We start from the raw sequence: 21,002 nt of genomic DNA on the forward strand, positions 1-21,002 counted from the left end.
TTTATTCTGGTTATACTTATGGACAGTATAGTTAACTTTTACCAGTGTTATTAATTCCTAGTCTTAGACATTTCTGCAAGTCTAATTTATAGAAATGGTATAGTTTAAACCCTAGCAGTTTTAGAGTGATATAATTTCCTTTAAAAGTAGGCCCATCTAATCTTTGAACAAAGTAGCTGCAAGCCCCTTTCAGGGGTTTTCTGTATACATGATAGAGGTATACAGATTGTATCTATTAATAGGGTTTTATTGTGACTCTGCTGGAATAAGGGATACAGAAAACCACTCTTCAGTTACATCACTATTGCAGAAATGATACAGTGTGTAGGGCAACACTGAGCCTCTAATAGAGAGCAGCCGGAGTTACTTGCAGCATTCAGAGGGGTAGTTGTTTGATAGCAGGTTCTTATCTCATATACTGCCTTTTTATGTTCCACCATTGCAGTGACTTCATCACTGGCTGTATATCTGCTGCTTCTCTTGTCCTCTTGAACATCCCATTTTGTGTGACTTCCTTTCAAACTTCCCAAAAGGAAGACCTAACTGATTGAGCAGAGTCTCCCATGGGGCTAAACTCTAGATGGACCCATGCTGAAGATCAACCTGTATATATATCTTCTGTTTTTGGTTCAGCTTTCCATGTTGGGTCTAGTTCATGGAAGCCACAGTTGGCTAATGTGGGACCCTGATTGGCATGCCTATTGGTAATGGAATCCTAAAAGGAGATATTGGGTAGTGGCCAGTTATCAACAGACTGGACTGTGTTGTAGCCACATTTGTGAGGGAGGAAATACACACTAGCTTATCTCTATTCTTTTTAGTATGTTAGTTTGAATATTCAGATTTTAAGTCAATAAATTATGTCAATTAGTCTTACAAATAAATCCCACCAGGCAGGAGACTTTTTTTGGTTTTTCCAAATGAGAGCACTCTTGTTGTTTAATAGTAAGAGTAAATAAAAGGAAACAGTCCCTATAAATGAATTTAAGAAAGAGAGAACATTAGTGTCAGTCCTATTCATGCTTTCAATAGCTTATGACCTTGGAATAGTCAGTAGCCAATTTGGGATCGTCAATGAACAGCTAGACTAAATTTTAGTGATTTTTTTTTTTTAAAGATTTTATTTTATTTGTGCATACAGAACTGGGATACAAGCCAGAGATGTGGAGGGTGAGAGAATTCACCAGAGACAGAACGGAGTGCAGAACAGGCAGATCAACGAAATACACTGCTGAGGGGAGCAGCGGGCGGGTCAGGAGAGGTCTGCCACGCCGTGTGGTCACCTCCGGGGCAGGCGGGAATCGAACTCATGAGGAAGCGGCTCCAGATTCTCAGTGCTGTGCTTTAACCCGCTACGCCACCAGGGAGGGCCAAATTTTAGTGATTTTTTAAAGCTAAGTTTATTGGATTCAGGTTAATTCAGCTATTATTTATCTTTTTTTTTCAAATTGGTAAAACTGGAAACAAAGGAGTAGGTTAAATTTAGCAGCAATAAATAAAAAAATCAGTGATGTTTTTCTTCCTGTTCATGTGAACAAGAGTTTTGAGTCAATCAATTATTGTGTTATAAATTTATTTATATAGTACATATTATATTTACATTGAGTAACATCATTAATTAAATGAGGGCAGTGAATACTTCCCTCCTCTTATGAAATATAAATCATAAATAATATCAAGATAGAAAAAAAAATACCGAAACTTATAGGATATAGCAAAAGCAGTTCTAAAGGGATATTCATAGAAATAAAAGTCCATATATAAAAAAAGAAAAGTCTCAAGCAATATAACTTTAAACCTCAAGAAGAATGACTTAAGTTAATAGAAGGAAGGAGAAAAAAAGATCAGAGATGAAATAAATGAAAGACATAAGCCTGGAAAGCTCATTGAAATGCAGAGCTGTGGTTTTTGTTTTTTTTAAATAAAATTGTTATAGACTCACCAAGAAATTAAGAGAGACCTCAGTGAAATCAGAAATGAAACATGTTACAAGTGATATTATAGAAGTAAATAGCTATAAGAGACTACTATGCAAAATTACGTGTCCACAAATTTGTCAATCTAGAGAATGGATAAATTCCTAGAAACATCCAGCCTACTATAATTGAGTCATGAAAAAATAGAAAATCTAAACACATTATTTAATAGTGAGGAGATGCAATAGAAATTCAAAACCTCTCAACAACAACTGAAAAAAAGTCCAAGGCCAGATGATTTTACTGGTGAATTCTATCAAATGCATAAGGAAGACTTCATACAGTCATTTTCAAACTCTTCCAAACATATTGTACATGACCAGTATTACTCTGATACCAAAGCCAAACAAGAATGCACAAGGAAAAAAACTCTAACTAATATACAACACACTAATACTAACATCCTTGATGAATATAGACATAACATTCCTCAACAAAATGTTAGTAACTTAATTCAACAATATATTAAAAGTATCATGAATTATGATCAAGTGGGATCCCAGGGTCACAAATCAGTGTGACCTATTACATTAACAATATGAAGAATAGAAATTACATGATCATCTCAGTAAATGCAGAAAAAAATGGCTCAGTTCAGTGTTCACTTATGAAAGAACTTTAAACAAAATGGGCATGGAAACTACCTTAACATAGTAAAGACTATAAATAACATCACAAAAGTGGTCAGATGCACCTTTTCTTCTAAGATCAGGAACAAGACAAGGATGCCTACTTCTACCACTACTGGAAGTCCTAATCAGAGTCAAGGTAGGCAGGAAAAAGAAAAAAAAATTGAAAAGAAGTAAAACTGCCACAATTTGCATGTAACATGATTGTATACATAGAAATTCCTAAAGACTCCAAAAAAACTGCTAAAAATAATGAACAAGGGCCCTCCCTGGTGGTGCGGTGGGGTAAAGCATAGCACTGTGAAGCTAAAGCCATTTCAACACAAGTTAAATTCCCAGCCAGGGCAGTGACCCATATGGCGTGGCAGACTTCTCCTGACTTGCCTACGGTTCCCCTCAGCAGTGTACTTTGTCAATCTGATTGTTCTGCTCCCCACTCTGTCTCTGTTGAATCCTGTCACCATCCCTGCACCTCTAGCCTGTACCTGAGTTCTATATTCATAAATAAATATATCTTAAAAAAAGAATGAATGAACAAATTCAGTAGAGTTGTAGGATACAAGATGAGTATATGAAAGTCTGTTGCATTTCTATACACAAATAATGAACTAGCAGAAAGACAAATTAAAAAATTAACCTTTTTACAACTGTATCATAAAGAATGTAATACCTAGGATTAAATGAAATAAAGGGAATTTGTACATTGTAAGCTATGACATTGATGAAAGAAATTGAAGACAGAAATAAACGGAAGGATAGACTCTTCTCGTGGATTGGAAGAACTAATATTAAATAATCCAGTCTTCGAAATGCAATGTAGTAAATACAATACATTTTCAATGCAATCCCTATTAAAATTCTATTGGCATTTCCACAGAAATAGAACAAAACTCCTAAAGTTTGTTTGGAACCACAAAGACCCCAAAGAGTCAAAGCAATTTGAGAAAGAACAAAGTTGGAGACATCCTGCTTTTGATTTTAACTATATCAAAAATTATAGTAGTCAAAACAGTATGACACTGGCATAAAAACAGACACAACAAGCAGTTGGAATAGAGAGCCCAGAAATAAACTCATGCATATGTAGTCAACAAAGGAATCAAGAGTATTCAATGGAGAAAGAACAAACTTTTCAACAAATAATCTTGTGAAAACTGGACAACCATATACAAAAAATCAGTAGAAAGCAGCAGACCTCTCCTGTATAGTCAGCTGCTCCCCTTAGCAGTATATTTCAGAAAAATTTATGTACTTTCTATCTCTGGTGAACCCTCTCACTCCCTGCACCTCTGGTCTGCACCCCAGTTCTTGTATGCATACATAAATAAAAGTAAATCCTTTAAAAAAAAAACCTAAAGACATTACATTATTTTCTGTCATTGTATTAGCCTTCTTGCATGCAAGAAACAAAGAAGGTACCCATTTTTCTGACCCTATTTTAAGGGAGATTTCTTTTTGCTGATGTCACAGATCATGCAAATCATATGAGAAAAATGTCAGAGACTCACCCTTTATTTTAAAAAAATCATTCCCAAGTTCCATGAGGACTTACAATTTTTTTTTTTAAAGATTTATTTCTTTATTCACATGGAACTGGGGTACAGGCCAGAGATATGGAAGGCGAGAGGATTCACCAGAGACAGCAGGGAGCAGAACAGGCAGATTGACGAAGTACACTGCTGAGGGGAGCAGCGGGCGGGTCAGGGGAGGTCTGCCACGCCATGTGGGTCACCTCCCAGCAGGCGGGAATCGAACTCATGCGGAAGTGGCTTTAGCTTCTCAGTGCTGTGCTTTAACCCACTGCGCCACCAGGGAGGGCCCCAGGACTTACAATTTTTAATGGAAATTATTATTTATGTTATTATTAAAGTAGTATTAGTTTATAGCACTGTAGATGACTCAGTGCTAGAAATGGTCACCTTCCTCAGATGTACATCTGACTGCCACACCCATCACTACAGCAGTCCCAGTGTCTCTTTACCATGCACCATGGAGTCCCTTCCCCACTTGTTTCCACTTCCACTCTAGTTTTCTATATATAGAATCATGTCATCTGTAAGTACTGATAGTTTACTTCTTTTCCAATTTGGATTCCTTTTATATCTTTTTCTTGCCTCATTGCTTTAACTAGGAACTCTAACCCTATGTTGAATAGTAGTGGTGAAATGGGTATTTGTTTTGTGCCTGCTCTTAGAAGAAAAGTTTTCAGTTTCTCACCATTGAGTACAATGCTAGTATCAGTTTGCCATTACGGGATTTATTATGCTGAGATATATTTGTTTATTTATTTATTTATTTTAAAAATTTATTTATTTATTCGTACAGAATTGGGGTACAGGCCAGAGATGCAGAGGGTGAGAGGATTCACCAGAGACAGAGTGGGGTACAGAACAGGCAGATGGACAAAGTACACTGCAGAGGGGAGCAGCGGGTGGGTCAGGAGAGGTCTGCCTCACCATGTGGATCTCCTTTGGGGCAGGCGGGGATCGATCTCATGTGGAAGTGGCTTAAACTTCTTTGTGCTGTGCTTTAACCTGCTGCACCACCAGGGAGGGCCCGAGATATATTTGTTTTTAAACACATTTTCTAAGATTTTTATTGTAAGTGGGTGCTGATCATATCAAATACCTTCTCTGCATGTATTGATATGATCAGTTGATTGATGATTTTAAGATCTTTTTTCAACCCTTCCCCCTAAGTACTGACTGAAGGATGAGGATGAAGAAGCTCTGTTTTCCAGTTTTCACCACTTGGACCTTGTTTCACCCTTTAAAAAGGGAATACAGGGCTCTCCCTGGTGGCGTAACAGGTTAAAGCACTGAATTACGAAGCTCTCCAAAGCTACTGCAGAAGAAGTTCCATCCCCTGCCAGGGAGCTGACCCACATGGCATGGCAGACTAGACCTCTCCTGACTCACCCACTGCTCCCCTCAGTAATGTACTTTATCAGTCAGCCTGTTCTGCTCTCCACTCTGTCTCTGGTGAATCCTCTCACCCACCACAACTCTCGCCTGTACCCCAGTTCTGTAAGTATAAGTAAAATAAATCTTTAAAAAAAAAAGGATTTTAAATAACTTTAATTGTGGTAAAATACATATAACATAAAATTCACTCATAAAAGTTTGAAGTGGGCCCTCCCTGGTGGCGCAGCGGATTAAAGCACAGCACAAATAGGCTTCAGTCATTTCTGCATGAGTTCGATCCCCGCCTGCCCCAGAGGAGATCCACATGGTGAGGCAGACCTCTCCTGACCCACCCACTGCTCCCCTCAGCAGTGTACTTCGTGTATCTGCCTGTTCTGTACCCCACTATGTCTCTCGTGAATCCTTTCACCCTCCGCATCTCTGGCCTGTACCCCAGTTCTGTACAAATAAATAAATAAATCTTAAAAAAAAAGTTTAAAGTGTTCAGGCACTGGTATTAAGTACATTTTAATTGTACGACCTCCATAACTTTCATTTTGCAAAACTTAAATTTTATACTTATTAAATAACAATTCTTCTTTCTTCTTTCCACCCCAAATCCTAACAGCCTCTTCTGCTTTCTGTTTCTTTGAATTTGATTCCTCTAGGTATCACATATAAGTAAATAATTTGTCTTTTGTGATTGGCTTATTTTACTTAGCATAATGTCCTTACGATTCAGTCACGTTGTAACATGTCTCAGAATTTCCTTCCTTTTTAAGTTTGATGATATTATGTTGTATGTGCATAGTATGACATACTATCTATCTGCTCATCTGTCTGTGCATTTGCATTGTTTCTACCTTTTGGTGATTGTGAATAGCACTGCTATGAACAAACATGTACAAATATCTGTTTTAATTCTTGGTTTCAGTTTTTTTTTGGATATATTCAGAAGTGGACTTGCTGGATAATAGGATAGTTTTTAACTTTTTGACTTATTGGATAATAGAGTAGTTTTTAACTTTTTGACTTATTGCTAGACTCTTTTCCACAGTGACTGTACCTTTTATATTGCCACCAATGTGAACAAGTTTCCAACTTCTATACTCCTCACCAACATCTGTTTTATTTTCTCTTTTTTCTATAGCAGCCACACTAATGGGTATGAACTGTATATTATTATGATTTTGATTTGCGTTTTCCTAACGATTACCTATGTTGATCTTAATTTCTTTAAAAAAATTGTTGAATACTCACAATGATTGCTCTCCTTTCTAGAAAGGAGATGAAGTTGCTGGAGCAGTCAGGATCTCTGAAAGGCTCTTTGAGTGCTGAACAACAGTTGTCACTCATCAGTGGTTGTTCAGATATTCGAGCAGCAGTAGAGGGCGCCATGCACATTCAGGTGAGTTGAAGATTATTTACTCAGGTGTATCAGGGCTTGAAGTTGCTTTCTGACCTCAGTGGAGGAACAGGGGAAGATGGTAAGCCGCTGGAAGAAGTGAATGTCTTGTGTCAAAGTTAGAATTATGTTTCATGTGATAGGAAACATTTTCCTCAAAACATCTCTTATATGGACTCTCACTAAACTATTGTGATAATAGTGTTTTTCAGAGGGATGAGAATTTGAGCAAAATAGATTTTCTGGACACTTAAATTTTTAGTTTTATTATTTTCCTGTTGAGTAAGAAACTATATTCTTGTTTTCACATATAATTATATAAAGGTTTAAAGACATCACTTAAAAGAAATTTTTTTTTTAAAGAAATTCTTTCATTGCTTATAACATTTGAACTTAGTCTTCCCAACAACTTCACTTACAGAAAGATAAACTCTCAGGTGTACTGTTTCCTCAGTTGGGAAAACTCCAGGTCACTCTGGGGGCAGCTGCAGTGGTGGCAGTTTGATGGTCAGGGTCCTCCCTAAACTCCTATGCCTGAAACAGTCCCTAGCCCTATTTAAGACCTCTGGGTATAAATGTCTTCTAAAATGTTTCACTTACTGACAAGATCAAAGAACATTTAGTTAACACTAAAAGAAACATTGCTTCTGATACCCCTCCTTGATATTTTGAGTCCTACCTGTTTATATAATTTTGTTACTGTGGTAATAGCTAGCTGAGAATTTGGGAGCAAATCAGAAAAGCAGAATGTGTGTGTATGTGTTTAAAGATTTATTTACTTATATATACAGGACTGGGGTATAGGCCAGAGGTGCAAGAGCAGTGAGAAGATTCACCAGAGACAGAGTGGGGATCAGACCAGACTGACCGATGAAGTACACTGCTGAGGGGAGCAGCGGGCGGGTCAGGCAAGGTCTGCCCCACCATGTGGGTCACCTCCAGGGCAGGGATTGAACTCATGCTGAAGTGGCTTTAACTTCTTAGCTTTAATCTGCTGTGCCACCAGGGAGGGCCTGAACATTAACAGGCTTTGCTGTGTTAATGTTTCTCTGGTTCATTTAACAAACATGTCAAACAGAGTATAAGAACAGGGCTGCTTTTAATTTCTTTTCTCTAAAGTTTCATCTTTATCCCTAACTGTGAAGGTTGTGTAAAATTGAAGAGTCCTAAAAGGAACCTGCAAACTCCTTTCATGAGCCATTGTGAGCCTTGCTCACCTGGTTGTGCGGCTCCTGGAGCAGGACTTGCTTCTGCACAGCAAGTCCAGCCAGCTCTTGGCAAAGAAGTGCCACACAGGGGTTTAATTTGGAAGGAAAGTGAGTATTTCTGCACTGACCCTGCTGGATGGGGAAATACAATTCAGACTTTGTTCCTCCTGCCATACCCAGTTAAGCGTGAGCTTTCTGGCATGGAGGAAGTGGGTAGGGACACAGATGTAAAGTCAGTAATACCCTGTGGTGCTACAATATAGCATGTTTCTTCCTTTAAAGGTGGTCTTTGTAAGTAAAGTTTACTTACAAATATCTAGTAATTGTAAAGTCTCATGCCAGGACTAATTAATGTATCTAAATTAAATGTCTTTGTCTCTTAGCCCCATTGTAGCTCCACTTTACCAATGGAGCTAACTGGCCATATCATTTTAAAAAATGGATTCTACCTGATGATTTCTATACTCACATGATTGAATAAGTTCAGGCTCCTCTTTCTTTCCCAAATAGTACATTATTTTGCAAAATATAAGGAACACTCCTCCTATACGATCTTGATAAAGACTTATATATAAGGGTAATTTTGGGGGGATTGTAATTTATAATTTATAACTGTAATTTATAACAAGGACCTGTAAAGTGCTTAGCATAGACTTTAAACAAAGGAAATAATAAATTTATAAAATGTTTTATGATATGGCCATTTGCATTCAAATTTGATGATTATATGTGGCAAAATGCTATTCCATGTAGTAGGTACTAAAACTGAAGCTTGTTGGTCTGTCTTATATTACTTAATAGATTGAATGGTGTGCATGCATGACCTTTGCATGTTGAGCGATATCTGCATGCAGACATATGAAGTTGTGTTGCGTGGGGAGAGGAAAATTGAGAAAGCTGCTCTAAGTTTTACCAGCGGTAATTCCTCAAATGGATCATATTCTTCAGACTGTACCGCAGAGAGTAATGGTGGGAGGAGCAGGTAGAGAGGTGAGATAAATGCTGGCCACCTTGTTGGAGCCTGCCTTGGATTGCGAAGAAGTGGATGTAGGGGATAGCGTTGGGGGAGGGATGGAGGTAAGTGTCTGAAAAGAGATAAGCAGAGCTGACAGGAGATGAGTGGCACCTATGATGTGTTATAGGCCAGTGAGTAGATAGTGAAGTGGGGTTTCAAGGCTGCTGGAGAAGTAGGAAGAGATTGGAAGTGAAGTTGAAACTAAATCCAGAATGCATTGAGTGGCAACTTGAAGAATAGTTTCAATGCTGTGAATTATTATATTTGTAAATTGTTTGGTGCAATCCATGGCACGTAGAAGCACTATTTAAGTGTTCTCTTAAAAATAAAGCTTAGGCTTAATTCTGTATTTGATTAGAACCCTCCAAGGAAAGTGTTTAGTAGGAGATACAACTAATCAGAGGGAAAAAAATGGATAAGAAAATAAGTCAAGACTTTATTTTTGTCTGGTGGCTGGTTTTCTAGGCACTTTAAATATTTTTTCTACAGTACAAATTTCTCTACTACTCAAATTTGATTTTCCAAATTTTGCAACTCATGCACACTAATCTCACATTATGTTTACCAAACAAACAAGTGAGTAAAATTCCAATCAAAACCTGCCTACTAAGTAATCCTAAGTGCCCATTGAAAGATGATAGATCAGTGAGGACTAGCTAAATACTCACAGTGAAATATTCTTTGGCTATAAGGAAAGATGAAAGTCTGCCATTTGCAGCAAAAGACCTTGAAGGATGACGCAAAGTGAAGTTAAGCAAAAAGATAAAAGGTTGGATGATTACATACCAAGGCAGAATATAAGGAAACAAAGTGAACAAACTGAAAAAATCAAAGTAAACATAAAATAGTGTACATTGATAGTTCAGTTGAGATTGTCAGAGGAAGTAAACCATCTAGTCAAAAAATGGGCACCAGAAGAGCCCCCTGGTGTCACAAGTCATTAAGATGCAGCACTATGAAGCTACTCACAGCCACTGCAGCATGAGTTTGATCCTCAGCCAGGGAGGTGCAGCAGACCTCTCTTGTCTCCCCTGCTCCTCTCCTCAGCAGTATATTTCAATAGATCAGCCTGTCTGCTCCCCACTCTATCTCTGGTGAATCTTCTCAACCCCTACCTCCATTCCCCACATCTCTGGCTGACACCACAGCTCTTGCATGTGTGCATAAATAAATCTTTTTAAAAAATGGGTAGAACTAAAAAGACATTTATCCAAAGAAGAAATGCAAATGGCCAATAGGTATATGAAAAAAAAGTTCAATATCACTTGTAATCAGGGAAATGCAAATTAAAACCACAATGAGATACTACCTTATATCAGCAGGAATGGCACATACTAAAAAAAAAATGGAAGCAACAAATGTTGGCGAGAATGTGCTTCCCACTTCTGGTGGGAATGCAAACTGATCCACCCATTATGGGAAGCTGTGGAGATTCCTCAAACTACTAAATATGAAGCTACCACATGACCCAGCAATTCCACTCCTAGGAATCTACCCAAAGGATACAAAACATTAATCAAAAGGACACCTGCACCCTTCTGTTCATTGCAGCACTGTTTACAATAGATAAGACATGGAAACAACCTAAATACTCCAAAATAGAAGACTGGATCCAGGACGGTACATATACACAATGGAATACTATCTAGCAATCAAAAAAGACAAACTCATGCCATTTACAGCAACATGGATGGCACTGGAAGGGATTATGCTTAGTGAAATAAGTCAGAAGGAAAAGAAAAATGTCAGATAGTTTTACTCAGAGAAGGAATGTAAGGGAACAAATAAGGGGCCAGAAAAAAATAAATATAATAAATCAAAAAACAAAATTAACAGGCAACTATTAATCAGAGAACTTTGTTGATCAGCTTTTTCTGCTCCCTACTCTGTCTCTGGTGAATCTTCTCACCACCCCTGTACCTCTGGTGTGTACCCCAGTTCTGTTTGCATAAATAAATAAATCTTTTTTTAAAAACATGAAAAAAAAAGGAAAATGTAAGAATGGATGAATATGGGGGAAAACTTGCCTAGTTATTTAGACCATGTACTTGTTAAATTATGAGCATTTCTAATAATCCAAGTGTTAAATATATTTTAAGGAAAAAAGGAGTTTTAGGAAAATCCTGCTTAATTTCAATTACACCAAAAATGTTGTAATAGTTTCGTGCCTCTATAGCCTTCTGGCTGTACTTAAGATTATACTCTAAATAGAATTTTGCAACATGATTTTTTTGATAAATAATAGTTTATTTTTACATCATTTTGTGCATTTTTCCTTCTCACCTGTAATCCCCGTAGGCTTGTAACATGGTTTTTATTTAAAACTTAGAATATTTCTTGCTGTGTAATCTGCTCAGGACTCCATCAAGCAGAAGTTTAATTTTGGGATTTAAAAAAATTGTTCTGTTTCCGATGTGATTAAAAACCCGAGAAAAACTACATGTAAGAGTCACATTAAAGCTGAAGGCCAAAAGACTGCAGTCGCGTGGTGCCCACCCCTCTCCAGGCTTGATGAACGCTCTCCTTCTGTGTCTGGAGACTTTTTGTTGGCTATACCCAAGTATTAATTCTTCTTACTCCTTTCAGTTTAAATCCATCTGGTCCTGGGCTTTTATTCTTGGGGAGGGTTTTAATTACTGCTTCAGTTTCACTGCTTGTAATTGGCCTGTTTGGTTTTTTTTATTTCTTTTTTATCTAGCTTTGGATGAATATAGAGTTGTAGGAATTTGTCCTTCTCTTCTAGATTGTTGAACTTGTTTGTATATAGCTGTTCATTGTATTCTCTGATTATTCTTTTGATTTCTCCTCTATCTGTTGTGATTTCTCTTTCATTTATGATCCTGTTTATTTTGTGCCATCCCCTGTTTTTTCTTTGTGAGCCTGCCTAGGGGTTTGTCTATTTTATTTACTTTTTCAAAGAACCAACTTTTGGTTTCATTGATTTTTTTTTTTTTTGGTTTGTTTTCCAAACTTCTGTTTCATTTATTTTCTGCTTTGACTTTTATTATTTCCTGTCTTTGGCTGGCTTTTGGGTTATTTTGTTCTTTTTCCAGTTCTTTAAGGTGATTGTTTCTTTGAGTTGTTTCTTGTTTCTTTATATGAGTCTGTATTGCCAAATGTTTTCCTCTTATAACTTTCTTATAACTTCTTATAACTTATAACTTCCTGTAATGTGTCCCATAAGTTTTGGAGAGCTGTCCTCATTGTCATTCTCAAGGTATTTTTAAATTTCTTCCTTGATCTCCTCATTGATCCTGTGGTCCTCCAGTAGTGTCAATTTCAGTCTCCACGAGGTAGGTAGGTTTCTCGCCTTCTTCACATGGTTTATTTCTAGTTTGATTCCTTCATGGTCAGAGAAGACCTGCATCCTGCAGGTGAGGACCTGCAGGATGCTAGGGGTGCTTCAGTGATACTTAAGTAAAGTCTGGGCAAAAGCTGTCCACAACTGCAGCCAGTGTTTGTGAGAACTTATAAGGAAGGTTTCTGTGTAGCCTACCACCTTTTTTTAGACTACAAAGCATAAGAGTTCGATCTTAGTGCATCTATTGCTATTTTTATTTTGTGGTCAATCCTTGAGAATGATCCATGTGGATTTGAGAAAAATGTGTACTCAGATTTTTTTTGGGTGCTGTGTTCTATAGATGTCTGTTAGACCCATGAAGTCTAGGACCTTGTTTAGAGCTTCTGTCTTTGCTTATTTTTTTGTCTTGTTGATCTGTCCATTGTTGAGATTGACATATTGAAATCGCCCACTACATATGTATTTTCTCTAACATGTTTTCATAGATGACAGTAGTTTCCTGATGTATTTTGGTGCTCCTTCATTTGATGCATGTATGTTCATGTCTTCTTGCTATTTTTTCCCCCTAAATCATAATGTAGTGGCCATCTGTGTCTCTTTTAACTTTTTTTAGTTTGAATTCTATTTTATCTGATATAAGAATAGCTGTTCCTGCCTTCCATTTGCTTGTAGGATTGTTTTCCATCCTTTTACTTTCAATCTATTTTTATCCTTTGTAGTTAGATGTGTTTCCTGGAGACAGCAGAGGTTTGGGTTTTGTTTTTTAATCCAGCCTGCAGCTTTGTGGTCTTTTTACTGATGATTTTAAACCATTTACATTTAGAGTTAATATGTTACAGTGGCACCTATATTTGCCATTTTGTTTGTCTTTTTGTGCTTTTACTCTTTGCTTTGATCAGTTCTTATTCATCCCTCTGTTGGCTTTGACTTAATGACTTCTTGTAGTATTTTTTGAAGTAGGGGTTTCGTTGTGCCAAAATTCTGGTGTTTCTGTTTGTATGAGAATGTGCTTATTCTTCATAGGTAGGAGAGCTTTGCAGGATAAAGTATTCTTGGTTGGCATTTGATGTCTTGGAGTTTGTTGAATATGTCCTCCCACTCTCTTCTTGCCTGTAGTGTTTCATCAGAAAAGTCTGATGTCAGTCTGATTGGTTTTCGTTTATAGGTTACTTGCTTCTTCCCTCTTGTCATTCTCATTTTTTGCTTGTCTTGGATTCTTAGGAGCTTTACTATTATGAATCTTGCTGTATTTCTCCTTTCGTGGTAGTTTGGTGTCCTCACTTGTATGTCTATTTTCATCTCCTTCTGCATCCTTGGGAAGTTCTCTTCAGTTATTTCTGTGAATATTTTCTCAATTCTTTGGTCTTTCTCCTCACCCTCTGGGAGACTCGTAACTATGATAATTCCTTTCCTCATGGTGTCATATAGCTGTCGGAGTGATTCTTCATTCCCTTTCCTTTTTACTTCTCTTTCCTTTCATGTGTTGAGTCTTTATTTCTGTGTCTTTGAGGGAACTGACTCGTTCTTCCATTCATCTATTTTGTTTTCACTGCTCTTCCCAGAATTCTTTATCTCCTCCAGGAGTCTTTTAATCTCCTGCATCCCATTTATTTCCTTTTTTAAGTCTTGTTTTCATTCTTAGCCCATTGATTGTCTCATATAATTTTTTTCCATGTCATGTTCTTTACGTTTGTTTATCATGATGATTCTAAAATCTCTGTGTGACAGGATGAGCAGTTCTTCTATATCTTTGTTGATTTCTGGTGACTGATCTTTTTGTGGAGAAATTTTCCCCTGAAGGCTTGCTTGGGTAGTTGTGCTTTTTCTTCTCTATTATTTATTTTTTAATGCTTTCTACGTGTTGAGACACTGTGTTGTTAGTATTGGCCGGCATTTCTTCTGGGTTCTCCTCTGGAGTGGCCGAGGACTGGTATTCATACTAGGTCAAGGAGGACTAGATGCACCAGTCCTCCACAGTGGTGATGGTATGAGTATGGTGGTGAGTCTGAGTGTCATATTTGGTGACTCCGTCCTCTGTGTTTCCACTGTTCTAAGGGGGTGGTGGTAGTGGTGGTGGTGAGATTCCTCACTTGTAATTGTGATTGGGAGATGCACATTCTTGTTGGTGGCAGCAGTCTCTGTTGCCTGATTTCATTAAGGGGTTTTTATTTTGCTCCTGTTGGCAGTGGCCCCACCCTTGGCCTGGTTTCCAATTCAGATGAGGTGCGATGCACTAGTAGTGGCAGTTCTAGCGCTTTCCAACTTCTAGTTATGGTCAGGTGCTGTGTGCTGCCCATTTTGCAGTGTATCCCTGCCTGTTCCAGTGAACTGCAGCCATGCCTTGCCACTCTTCCATCTAATGCCTGGGAGCTGAGTGTAGGCTGGCACACCCTGCCCGGCACCCAAGGTCCTGGCACCCAGTTCATGGAAGATTCCCGCCTGTTTCAGAAGTAGAGGCGTGCCCTGGCCAAGATTAATGGCTGGATATTGTACGCTGACTGTCACTCCTTGCCTGGCTTCCACTATCAGAGAATCACTGCTCAAGATGGGGCCCTGCTGCCACCTGCCTCTGGCTATGTCAGGGGACCTGTGTTTTCCTGCAAGCTGCGGCCAGGCCCCTACCCTGCCCCCAACAGTGGCAAGAAGGCAAGAAGGCTGAGTCTTATCCTTCACACAGGTCTTATTTCCATGGATCTGTAGTAGTCGTGCCCCTCCCCCCCCCAACGCAAATCAACCTGGTGTTCTGGGCTTGTAGGTGGGGAAGTGGGGGGGGGTTGGGTCCCAGGAGATATCTCCCATTGTTTCTTCTTCTGTTACTTTCACCTTTTCCTGCTTCCCCTGCGTTGCCAATCATGTTCAGAATGTCTGAGTCTTGGCTGGAGTTTGCTGTAGTTTGTCCCTTACTAACTATATCCAAGAAAGAACTTAACCCCAGCGACTCTTTGCAGCCATGTTGGTGACCTAATCCCTTGATTTTAGGGACTTATTAAAGGCTGGAGATACATTGTTGTATACCAATATTACTTCAAAAACCAAAGGGGGGAAAAAAACCCCAGAGTTTATGAACAAAGGAACAAAAACATTGCTTGACTCTGTTTTTCAACTACAAGTAACCTGATTGTAGGATTTACCAGAAATATCTCCATGGAAGATTTTCTTCTTCCCAAATCCCAGAGGGTGGGAACCTGGATCAGAACGTTTCCTAATACACTGCTCAAATGTGGGTGAGGCATGAAAGAAACCTGAATTTCTAGCACTTAGTACACTTTTGAAATCTAATCTTGCTTGGCAAGAACGTCTACTGTCCTAGAAAAATAAGTTTATTTTGAAAAGCTGGTCTAAAGGTTGACTCTCTTAAAGAGAGTTCAGGCTCATTAGCTGTGATACAGAGGCTTTATCTGATCTCTGCAGCTTAAGATCCGAAGTGTGGTAATTGCTAGGCACATGACAATGTTTTACAAAATTATGACGTGTGAATAGTTTCTACATATAAAATCCGTGCAATAGCCGAACTCCACAAGTAAAAATTATATTATCCAATATAAATGATCAGAATTTGCCTGAACTTACCTTTAAGATCTCAAAAATTTTAATCATCTTGATTAATTCAGATCTGTTGATAATTACAAAAAACAGCGTTCATAAATACTAACACCATTTGAAAATTTGTGTGTTATCTTAAAGGATGGAAGGTTATTAGACTTTTGGTCTTGGGTCACTGAGGCTCAAAATAATCCTTTTTGGTACAGATGAGGTTGTGTTGTGTTCAGATAGTGAGCATGCATAGTCCTAAAAATTGAACTTTACTTTTCCTGTCCCATGACTTTATTTTTTTAATTGTAAAAGCAGTTCTACTCAGGTGAGATTTACATACACTGAAATTCACCAGTTTTGGTGTTCAGTTCTATGTGTTTTCACAAATGCATGTTGTCACATTCATCCACTACACCACACTATACTCCCATCCTCTTTGCATTCAACCTCTTTTCTCATTTCCTGAGGCCTAGACCCCACTGATTTATCCCTACAGTTTCGTCTCTTCTAGGATATTATGTAAAGTTGAGTCATACAGTATTAGTATTTTGGGTTTGGCATCTTTCAGTGAATTTGAAGTTCATGTAATCTGATTCTTTGTATTGATGAAAAATATTCTCCAATTATCTGGTTTGTTTTCTAATTTTTATCAATCATGAATAAAGCTGGTGTAAACATTTATATATAGGTATTTATATGGGCACCTATATATCTCTTGGATAAATACTTAGTATATATTTATATATAGGTATTTATATGAGCACCTATATCTCTCTTGGATAAATACTTAGGGACTATATACCCAAGAGAGTATATGTATGTATGTATGTATGTGTGTGTGTGTGCATATGTATTGCATATGTATATGTATATGTGTGTATATACAGCAATTTCCCCCTAAATATTTATCCAAGTGATATATACTCTTGCAGATATATATATGTAGTAATATATATATATACACACACACACAAATACACACACACATATATAGCATCTTTTCCTATGATAGTTCAATAGTTCATATCTTAGGATATCATAGAATCTTTTGTGTAGTGTCTGTTGAAACCTTTTATTTTCTTTTAAATTGGGTTATTTGTTTTATTTTTATTGAATTTTGAGATTTCTTTGTTTGGATGGTATTATGTTATACCATATAGTGGTTTTGATTTACATTACTTTAATAATAAGTTAGTTGAGCATTTTTTTACATGCCTATTAGTCTTCTTTGGAGTAGTATCTATTGAAATGTACATTTTTTATTGAGTTATTTGGTTTTTTATTGTTGTTGAGTTGTATGTTATATTTTATAATAAGCCTTTGATTGAATCTGATGAATATCTTTCCCTAGTCAGCAGATTTTCTTTTCATTTTTTTGTAGTGGTTCCTTTTGCTGTAAAACAACTTTTCAGTATGGTATTTTTATTTACTTTTGCTTTTGTTTCCTATGCCGTAGGGGTTCAGTCTCCAAACACAGCTCAGTGCTTGGTGTCTAGGGGTGTATTTACTATTTAGTCACATGTTACTACCACTTTCTCCATGTCCTTACTACTGATCTACCTAAGAATGTATTTTCTATAGTTTAGCAAATCATTTATATGTACACTGTTTGTTCAACATTAAATAATATTATATAAGAGTTGGGCATTAATGTTTAAGAAAGAAAAGTCTAATGCACTGAAATAATCTGTATGATTTGGAGACTAAGAAAATAATTAAGGAGTCTATGTAGTAATTGCTTGACTGTTGAAAGTTTGTATGCTAATAAAGCTTAACACTAATACCAGGGCCAATAATTTTTTTATATAAAAATCCAGAGAATCAGTATTTGTCTTAAGTTATTTGGCTTCATGTCTGGGTATAGTTTCTGTTTATTTTATAGTCCTTCAGTAATTTAAAATTTTTTTGTAGTTTGTGGGCCATACAAAATCAGACAGTGGACTGAACTTGACCCATATTTTGCTGAGCCCTACTCTAAATATTTCCGAAGTGCAGCATTGGCAGTAGGAGTGGTCATTGTTTTTGGCTTTTGAAGTATACCCCAGAATCTTGCCATGTACCTGGCAGGATCAAGAATGTCTATTCCTAAGGAGTGTAGAACTCCTCAGGGCTAGCTCCATTCCTGCCTGATCTCTTATGAGGTCACTTGGAAGCATGCTGCCTCGGTGTGTTTACTTGCAAACATGGAAAGCATTTTGTCCTGCTAGTTTTACCTTTTTTTTTTTTTTTTAAAGATTTATTTATTTGTACATACAGAACTGGGGTACAGGCCAGAGGCTCAGGGGCAGTGAGAGGCTTCACCAGAGACAGAGTGGGGAGCAGAACAGACAGATCTACGAAGTACACTGCTGAGGGGAGCAGCAGGTGGGCCAGGAGAGGTCTACCACGCCATGTGGTCGCCTCCGGGGCAGGCGGGAACTGAACTCGTGAGGAAGTGGCTTTAGCTTCTCAGTGCAGTGTTTTAACCCACTGTGCCACCAGGGAGGGCCGCTATTCTTACTTTTTATCACAACTCTTCTCATGCTTCATTCTTATTCAGATAATTTGTATGCAGAACTGGGTACATGCCTCTTGTTTATATGTATCTGTATATATTTTTCTTTATTTGCTTGTTTACTTTGTGGTATGAGTAATTTCAAAGATACATGAGCAAAGAATGAAATTTATCATTTATGCTTGAGTTGGGCACATTTAACTCTTCATCTGTAACCGTGTAGTAAGCTACAATGACCACATAAGACTTGAGAAAATGACTAGTCAAAATACATACAAGATCTGATTCTTTAAGTGTAGAAGTCAGGGTCTAACTATGTTGTGACTCTGACTTAGGATTAGGGTGCTACTGCTGGTATGGAGTTCACTGTTAAGGAGAAGATGGTGAGTGATGTGTTACCACAAAGCCCCTAGGAAGATATAGTTCTTAATGACACACAGCTGTTGCCTGTGACTTGGTCATGAGCTTGGTTATGATAAAATTGGTTTCTCATAAGCAGCAGAGGTTGACCTTATTTTGGAAATCCATTCAGCCACTCTACACCTTTTCACTGGTGAATTCAGGCCCATTATATTTAAGGTGATTATTGAGACATAAGTGCTCATTGCTTACTTTATTTATTTATTTGGTTTGTCTTAACATTTAATTTTTGAAGGTCTTCTTATGCTGATGAGTCATGCTGTTACTCTCTTCTTCCTCCATGTTATATGATTTGGGTGTCTGTTATATCTATATTCATTGTTCTGCTCTTATAGTAATCCATTTATGACTTCTTTCATGTGCAGGTTGATATTGATAAATTATTTCAGTTTTTGTTTTTCAGTGAAGTTCCTAGCTCTTCTTTTAGTCTTGAATGTTAATCTTATGGGGCAAAGGGTTCTTGGCTACAAACTTTTTTCTTTAAAAAAAAAAAATTCCTGCCCATTTATCTTAGGAGCACAAGGATGTTTTAACATCAGAAAATCAATTAATGTAATCTCATCAACTGACAGAAAAATAAAAACCACAAAATCATATCAACAGATGCAGAGAAGGCATTCAACAAAGTTCAACACCCATTTATGTTTAAAGCCCTCGATATCCTTGGAATAGAAGGAACATACCTCAGCATGATAAAAGCCATCTATGACAAACACACAGCCAATATTATCCTCAATGGAGAAAAGCTGAAAGCCTTTCCCTTGAGACTGGGAACAAGACAAGGATGTCCACTATCACCATTGCTCTTCAACATAACATTGGAAGTTCTAGCCAGAGAAATAAAACAGGAAAAAGACATACAAGGACTCCAAATAAGGAAAAAAGTAAAACTGTCCTTATTTGCAGATGATATATTAATCTACATGGAAAATCCTGAAAACTCCACAGAGAAACTAATCAAAACCATCAACCAGTTTAGCAAGGTAGCAGGATATAAAATCAACACACAAAAATCAGAGGCCTACCTATACATAAGCAACCAATCTGAAGAAACAGCAATAAAACAAACAAACAAACAAACAAACAAACAAACAAACAAACAAACAAAAAAACCAAAAAACATCCCATTTCAATGAAAACAAAAAGAATCAAATACCCGGGAATCAATCTAACAAAAGAGGTAAAAGACCTATACAAAGAAAATTACAAAACACTGTTAAAAGAAATACAAGAAGATGGAATAGCCTTGTAGCATTTAATTGTATCAGTAACTTTTCAAAACAGAAAGCAGACTGGGTTTACCAGTGAATTCTATCAAGCATGCAGGGAAGATACTATACCAACCTCTACAATCTTTCGCAAAAGATAGAGGCAGAGGGAACATCTCCCAACATATTCTCTGACACAAGCATTTAACAGCAAAACTAAAAATGACATTACAAGAGAACGACAGACCAGATCGTTGACAAAAAGGCAAAGGTCATACGGGCCTCCCTGGTGGTGCCTCGGTTCCAGCCTCAGCGATCAAGCTCTCCGTAGCCACCACAGCATGAGTTGGCTCCCCACCATGGAGTGACCCACAAGACACAGCAGACCTCTCCTGACTCGCCCACTGCCCCCCTTAGCGGTCTCAGTAGCTCCACCTATTCTGCTCTCTACTGTGTCACTGGTGAATCTTCTCTTCCCGTGCACCTCTTCCTCATATGCCACTTCTTATATGTATACATAAAAATAATTTTTTTTTATTCTATGGGGTGGAGGAGAAAGGGGAATAAAATCAAAACAGGTGGGAAGAGCACACGGGACTATAGTGATGGCACTTGGGTGAGCTGGTGGTGGGAAGTCCATGGAGATAAAACAACCGAGATGAAAAAGCATACAGTGTACAAAAATGAAGAATGATGTAAAAATTGCATTAAACATTAAAAGAAAAATCAGCAAAGGTAAAAAAAAAAAAAAGAAAAGAAATACAAAACACCATGAAGTGGAAAGACATCCCCTGCTTATGTATCGGGAGAATTAACATCATCAAAATGGTCCATCCTACCAAAAATGATATACAGATTTAACGCCATCCCAATAAAAGTCTCACTGATGGCCCTCCCTGGTGGCGCAGC

General features: G+C 37.7%; 1 protein-coding gene across 1 annotated transcript in view; it reads left to right on the top strand.

The window, feature by feature from the left end:
* Positions 1-21,002, top strand: part of CRYL1 (crystallin, lambda 1) — a 160,006-nt gene that overhangs the window by 38,358 nt on the left and 100,646 nt on the right. The window contains exon 3 of the mRNA XM_004680358.2: positions 6,790-6,916. Within this exon, the coding sequence (XP_004680415.2) occupies positions 6,790-6,916 (127 nt within the window). The remainder of the gene's footprint in view (positions 1-6,789; positions 6,917-21,002) is intronic.

Source organism: Condylura cristata, unplaced genomic scaffold, assembly GCF_000260355.1.
Source record: "Condylura cristata isolate star-nosed mole 26May11 unplaced genomic scaffold, ConCri1.0 scaffold00010, whole genome shotgun sequence".
NCBI classification, from domain to species: domain Eukaryota; kingdom Metazoa; phylum Chordata; class Mammalia; order Eulipotyphla; family Talpidae; genus Condylura; species Condylura cristata.